General features: G+C 39.4%; 1 protein-coding gene across 1 annotated transcript; it reads left to right on the top strand.

Moving 5' to 3' along the window:
• Positions 1 to 2532: 2532 nt before the first annotated feature.
• LOC146320512 (glial cell line-derived neurotrophic factor-like) lies at positions 2533 to 6902 on the top strand. Its single transcript, XM_084729569.1, has 2 exons — positions 2533 to 3593; positions 5297 to 6902. The coding sequence occupies exons 1-2, from the start codon at positions 3359 to 3361 to the stop codon at positions 5866 to 5868; spliced, it is 807 nt and encodes a 268-aa protein (XP_084585695.1). The 5' UTR covers positions 2533 to 3358; the 3' UTR covers positions 5869 to 6902.
• The last annotated feature ends 836 nt before the right edge of the window (positions 6903 to 7738 follow it).

The raw sequence follows: 7738 nt of genomic DNA, 5'->3' as shown, positions 1-7738 counted from the left end.
TGATTAGTAGACTTCTGAAAACACAAGCGGAAGGCAACTGTTATTCTATATGATATATATTCGGAGCATATTTGGGTGCCCAAATGGTTTTTGCATGGTCAAATGATGACAATACAATGTGGCTAACATATGTGCGTGCACTGACACAAACATGATTCATCATGAAACACTACACTTCAAGCGTGCATGGACGCGCATGTGTGTTTATAAGAATGTGGATTCGGATACATTGTGTACTGTGTTTCACATCCACCTTGTGAATTTGGGGAATTAACTACCTTAGGGGAAACAGCTTTATTCAGCAACATTTCTCTTCTTCATGGAAAGATTGTGCACGGAAGAAGAAAAAAAAAAAACAAAGCAAAACATGTGCACCAGAACAGTGGTACTTTTTATTCATGACAGTCACTGCAGAAGAAAAGACAAAATTAAAGAATACAATACAATTTAGGGCAGTGGTTCCCAACCTTAAACCTTATGGGACCCCTTTTCTATCAACCTCTAACTGACATATTTTATAGATATTTCACATTGTATTTAAAGCATTGCAATAAAAACACAGAGCATTAGCTAAACTGTACAATTAACCCATACAGTGACCACCATGACTGCATGTATTTTATTATGTATTTTAAATAGTCATACAATACAATCATACATCTTTAATAGGCTTATTGTTTGGGGAAAATTAAGTGTTTTCCTTTGCCTGATGTTTGACTGTTGTTATATTAGCTCTTTGGTTGTTTTTTCTTTTGTAATGCAGAGAAAGGCTGTGACTATGGCTTGTGTTTCATGCCATTATCCTACAAGAATTATTGAATTAAAACTTAAGCACTAAACTTTAAAAGTAAAAAAAAAAATAGTTTTATTCACAGAAATTAATGAAGTACTGAGATATATGTCTACTGTACATTTCTTTTTAAAGTTTTCTTACACCCTTTTAAAACAAAGAGGCTTCATAGCCGCCTGTGAAGCTTTGGTGACTCATAGTGGGGTGCAGGACCACCACATCGGGAACCAGTGAAGTAAATAAAGGTCTGCACATTTTCAATCTATCTTAGAACTTGATAACTGCATTCCTTGCTGGGAAAACTAAATTTTAAAAAAAACACAAAACTGTGCTTTTACCTCCAAATCTGAGAAATTGAATTTGCTTGCTAATGCATAAATTATTGCAGTCATGGTTTTGTCTCTGTTATGGTCATTTCCATACAAATGAACTGGTCCTTGTTCTGGACTCTGAATCATGTGGTGTACATTATCATAGATATATATTATTTGTTCTGCTCACCCTGAACAAACTCTTAAAACATTACAGCTGTGTGAGTGCTGTTAGCTTTACTGCGGTGCAGACTACACTGAAATAAACAACTTTTAACTACTCTTGGAAGGAAAGCACTTGACACGCAGGCACATAAAGTCCTCAGATCATTTTCACTCATCTTTGTGCTGGTTTCAATCATTAGACCCTGCCTTGTTATGTCCTCTAATAAAAAATATAACAGACAGAGATAAACAACAACATATGAATAGATAAAAAAAGATGGGATTTACTTTGCAGTCTCATTGAAATTATTTCACTGAAGTAATGAGGAGGCAGTGGTTGAGGTGAGGCCACATTGTGACAGCAGAAGGATTTAATCTGCAGCTTAATTCAACGTTACGTTCTCAGTCTCTTATTGACATTCACCATGGCTGGTTCACAGCTTGGCCTTCCAAAGGCAGTTTGTTTAAGTTAACAGGATCACTCAAAACATATATGTAGCAAACTGATCCATATATAATTTGGTGTGTTTCTCAAACTATGTCACTTAAAGAATTATTTATTTATTTGTTTGTTTGTTTATTGTTACCAAAATTTGTTTTTATCAAACAAAACTCAAAAAATCTTAACCTAATGAATGAGGCAGTTTCCAGAGGTGGGAAGTAAAAGAGTACAAACATTTTGTTACTGTACTTAAGCAGAGTTTTGAGGTATGTGTACTTTACTTGAGTATCAGTTATTTTATGGAAACCTTTTACTTACCAGACAAAAAGGTGCAAAAGATGTACCAAGAGAAATATGTCGTAAAAAGTATAACAAGACTAAAGACACTAAAGACACAGCAAAACAAAAATGACGTAACAAGATGGAAAACAATGTAAAAGAAATAAGATGAAAAAGATGTAATAAGATGCAAAAACAACATAAAAGAGGTAACAAGATGAAACAGACAAGAAACAGCTGCTAGATGACTACTTTTTACTTTAATGCTTACAGTACATTTCAGAGCCTGTACTTTTTCACTTTTATGTGCATAAAGAAGTTGAAACAGTACTTCTTCTGCTGTATTTTTTTTACACAAGTATCTGTACTTCTGCTTGAGTAAAAAATGTGTGGTCTTTTGCCACCAATTACAGTTCCACTGATTTCAACTCAACTTAACATGTCTGTAAAATGTTCTAATGCACCTTTTGAGCCAACGGTTCTTGTTGTGCCAAAAGATATTCAATAAAATGACACTTTGCTTTACACCTTGGATTATTAACCAAAATAATGTTAGAACTCCTCAAGTTAAACATGTAGTTCCTGTAATGGATATCAGGTCTTGATGATAAATGTCATCTGCTCATCAACTGCAGAGCAGCCTGATTTCAAGCACTCTGTGGCTTTAAGTAGCAACACAATCTACTCAGTGTGTTTTGACTGGCTGATTAGAAACACGTTTCCCATCCAATATCAACCAAACACGAAGACGCAGGATGGGGAATCTGGAGGATTGTTAGTGGAAAGTGTGAAACTTCTCTTCTCTCCCGCTCAGCCATCTGAGACTCTTTCATAACAGAACTCCTCCACCCTCACTCACCATCTCTGGACCTTAAGTTCAAACATGAATTTGGACTCCATCCCTCTCTGTGTAAGTTTGTGTGCAAGGGTGGAGACAGGAAGAGTCAGAGGATGGACCATCAGACGTCACCACCACTCCCCATCTCCCCTGTTAGACCTCTCCCTCTCCTCACAGCTCAGTCAGGATTGATGGTGAGAGGGGATACAGAGGATCCACTACATTGGGTGAAGGACTGCAAACTGGTAGTAAATTTTGCCTTCCAAGTGTCGTTGGATCCGTCGGTTTGCAGACAACTTCAGAGGGAAGTCTTGGCGCTGAATTTAGGTTCCGTGTCTTCTTGGATGTAGCGTTTTCCAGCTGGCATGTGAGTGGTAGCGTGCAGTTTACTGGCAGCAACACATTGATCCTCACAGAGCTGATGAGGGCGCGCCACCTTTTCCTCTCCAACAACATGCTGTCTCTCGCATTGGCCAGATGATACCTGTTGATTTTGCATCGCGCCATGTCCTGCTGTCGGACTGAAGTGGACAATGAAGTTATGGGATAGCCTGACCACTTGTTTGATACTGCTGAGCGCCGTGCGCGCCGGCTCGCTGCTCCGTAGCCGTCAGCAGTCCACGTCCACCAAGAGGACAGGGCGCGCCGCCGAGACTCCCCTGGAGCTCCCGCCGGTACAGATCCGACTGTCTGTCACTTCCCCGGGCATCAGCCTCGCTGAGGTGGACTCAGAAGACTGGGAAGAGACGCTGGCTGGAGGAGACAAATGTAAGAGCCAGTGGTTTTAACTTTGGAGTTCCCAAAATGCCAAAAACAGATCCTAATAAGTCCTTTGCACGCAGCAGCCTTGCTGAGTCTTGAATACTGACATTGTTATCCAGTCCAATAGAAAAAAAAAAAATCTTTAAGATTTCGACCAATTTAAGCAAAAAAATTGAAAACGTGAAATATAAAACAGCTTATTTAAATGGTTATATTTTAGAGTGCATGGTCCAGTTATTAAACATCTGCAGTGATGTTTGATTCTGGCCTCTGTCCATGCTACCAATTAGACCTGCCTCATTCATTTTAATGTTCTGTCCTACTATGTACAACACCCACATGCATCGAGCTGTTTAGTCTTACACAGAATTAAGTAGGGGTGTAAATCACAAGTTTCATCACAATACGATCTTATATCAATTCTTTGGACAACAATACAATATTTGCTGATATCACAAAGTCTGCCATTGTTTGATTTACATAGAGTTCAGTTCAGGGGTCTACGATCGATATGATGTCACATGTCCATTTTACATATTCAGTTACATTTATGTCATGCCACAAAAGGCAACTTAACTATGATTTGACAATTTTATGACTGAACTCTTCCAGATATTTGTGACACAGATGGGAATTTCAAAATAAAGGTGTATCTTAAAGATGACAATATAGATCAACATTTTTACTTTGCATCAATCGTATTGGGTAGCTGAACACTGAATCAATGTATCAGTCCAGATTGATGTATTCTTACACCTCTAACATATTGAGGCAAGTAGCATGAAATGAAAGCCAGGAAGCAGCTCTCAGCTACGTCAGCCCCTTATAGACTTATTCAACAGAAAGGACAAGCACTCAAAAATATGCAAAAATGCACCCAGTTTACTATCACAAAGGACAGAGAAAAGCAACACATCCTCATAACTAAGAAGCTGTAATTGTTGCTATAAAAAGTACTTGAATCAGAGGTAGGCAGTTTAGTTTTGGGGTCACTAGGCAAAGGTTCTATGACAGCCTTTTAAGCATAATTTAATTCAAGTGGTCTGGGAGATAATTAGACTTCTGCTCTTCCTTTTGGCTGTTTTCAGACTTCAGAAAATTTAGCCCTTGATGCATGCATCAATGGTGCATTCCATTTGTACTGGGAAGTGGGAATTTCCAAGTTCCCAGTTTGAAATTTCAACTGGAACATCCCCCGAGGTCAGATTTCCGACTTGTAAAGTCAGACGAATCTCACCAACCCTGATCTCAAAATCCAATAAGGCTGCCCCATGCATCAACAGTAATAAAGCTGTTTATTAGCACTTGTGTCTCATTGAATCAATTTGACACACAGTACTGTCTGTGGAAAGGTTTACAACCTGGGAAACAATTTTCTGTCTGTCCACTAATCGATTCATTATTTTATCTATATCTCTCTGTCTTTGCTGCTGTATCTTTAATACAACAAGTCCACTCAAACTAACAACTGTCTGTTGCATAAATGAGAATGGGATCCACTTGTAACACGGATGAATCAGTTCAGATGAGTTCAGATGGAATTCCTCTGCAGAAATAAAACAACGTGTACAGTTTCCGCATTTGCACGTGTGGTTTCTGTCACAACACTCCATCTGTGCAATAACCAGTTTGATGTGTTCAAGTGAAACAATATGTGCTGTCCAATATTATATTTTCCTGTAAGAGTCCTATTTTTTTATGTGTTTCAGACATCATGGAGGAGCCCCCCCTAAATGAGTTTGAAGACGTGGTGGACTTCATCAAAGTGACCATCAGCAGAATACGGCGCTCCTCCTCATCTACCGTGTCCTCATCTACCTCCTCTTCCACCACCTCCTCCCCGTCCCAAGAAAACTTCAGGACTCGACAAAGAAGGGAGAGGAAGAAGGCGGCGAACCAGCAGAGTGGTAGAGGAGGAAGAGGAGGACCTAGAGCTGGGGAAACAGGGAGGAAGGTTAGGGGAGGAGGAGGAGGTAATGGACGAGGACAGGGCTGCGTGCTCAAGCAGATCCACCTCAATGTGTCAGACCTCGGCCTGGGCTACCGCTCCAGCGAGGAAATGATATTTAAGTACTGCTCCGGACCCTGCAGGAAGTCCGAGACCAACTATGACAAAATCCTTTACAATCTCGTTCACAACAGGAAGCTTCCTCCCAAAGACACGCCCCCTCAGGCCTGCTGTCGGCCAATAGCGTTTGACGATGATCTCTCGTTTCTGGACGACAACCTCATCTACCACACCGTGAGGAAGCACTCTGCCAGAAAATGTGGTTGTGTGTAGGGAGTGTGAGCTGCTGTCAGGCTTTGTGTAATTTTGCATTCACGCCCACTTAGATATATGATGTTGGGCGTTTTTTCTTCTGATTTTTCTTACTGAGAGAAAACTTTCAGGCATTAAGTGTGGCCGCGTATGACCTGAGTCCATCAGTTAATAAGAGGAGGATTTGGCATCACTACAGTTTTTACCCCAAAGCAGTGAATCCTTATGATCCTCTTCTTCTCCTCCTTGGCTAAATCACAATACCCACGATTTCCTTTACACCTTACATTGCTAATGTGTTCAGTGTGATTTTAAATGTTTCCATGGATACTCAACCTAAAGGACTGAAATCAATCAGACACAATGGATGATTTAGCAGACTCATTCTGTCTACTGTATAACACATATGTTACATGGAGAAAGTTATACACATATGAAATGTATTTATGAATTTATTAACTTATTGATATTTATTTTGTTTTTTAGAAAAGAAATAAATGTTATTTATTACCGTAATGTGATATCTCAGAGTGTGCCAAAGGTTCAAATACGTCTATGATTTATTTCCATATAAAAGCAGTAAAAAACTGGGTTACATTGCAAAATGATCTTTTACACACCAGGAACTTATATCAAAGGTGCCCTGTGGAGTGGAGTTGTATTAGAAACCAACACAGTTACGTGTGCATTCATTGTTACCAGATCTCATTGTGTGTGTCCTTTAGGCCTGAACATGTTCAGTGCATGTCATTCCTTATCAAACGTTTTATTAAATGTCCAGAAATGGTTATCACTCGTGGATCCTCAAACAACATAGGGATCCACACCACATCCACTTAAAAACATGGCTCCATAGTGCTATTAATGGTCAAAAACTCCAGCCACTTGCATATTTTACCACCAGCATTTGGGCTGGTGGCTGATGCTAACCTTGGTCACTGTCTTGAAGGTCTCCTGTAGCATTTCAAGTTGCATTCAGTGTTTATTACTAGAACACATTGTGTGCATTCTTGAGGTTTAACAAACAAGTTATAATTTTCTTCCTGACAAGACATGCAAAAATATTTTAAGTCATGTTTACATCCATGTTCTCTAGCTTCCAGTCTTCTTCTTTGCCTTTATTGTTATTTTTATATACTTCTTATACTTTGCCTGTTGCCACCACCAACTGACCCTTCCAAAATCCTGCCCCATTTTGGCGTGCTCCAATAACAGTTCTAACAAGCTAGGTAAATTAACTTAATTGTCAGCTAGCTAGCTAGTAACATCTGATAGCTAATGTCAGCAAAACACTAGCTAACTAGCAAGCTAATACACATCAATCATTAGCGAGCTTTTCTAACATTATTGAGTCCCTCAACAACATCTTTTAACCATCTTCAAAATTTGGTTTTCTCTCCGAGCCCAGCAAGCAGCGTCTAAGTAGCCTACAGGAAACAGGAAAGGAGAAATTTGACTGAATTTCTGTTGGGGACTAAGCTTGTTCAGCTGTAATTGGAGCACATAGCAAAAAGGGGCAGGACTCAAGAGGCATCACTTGTCTATTAGCTGAATATCTGGACATGGCATGTTCATGATGCAAACAAAACAGTGACCCACTCTTATAAACATTGCTCTATAGCTCTACTAGTGGCCCAAAGCTCCACAGGGCAGCTGTAAAGTTTTCACAGGAAAACTTTCCTCACTATCTCAACGTTTACAATGTCCTGCACAAAAAATAGTGTCATTTGACTACATTGTTTCCTGTTTTTTATTAATGAGGTGAGAAAAGCTAAAACATTTTGTTTTCATGATGAGAATAATAGACTCAGTTGATTATTCACTGCTAATTGTGTGTCCTCTCAGATGAATTGCTGTGTTAGTGAAACATGATTTCCTCACTTTAAAAACC

Source organism: Lutjanus erythropterus, chromosome 10 (assembly GCF_056507025.1).
Source record: "Lutjanus erythropterus isolate fLutEry1 chromosome 10, fLutEry1.hap2, whole genome shotgun sequence".
In the NCBI taxonomy this organism is placed as follows: Eukaryota; Metazoa; Chordata; class Actinopteri; order Lutjaniformes; family Lutjanidae; genus Lutjanus; species Lutjanus erythropterus.
The sequence above is the reverse complement of the archived record's forward strand: the minus strand, read 5'-3'. Positions and strand labels throughout refer to the sequence as shown.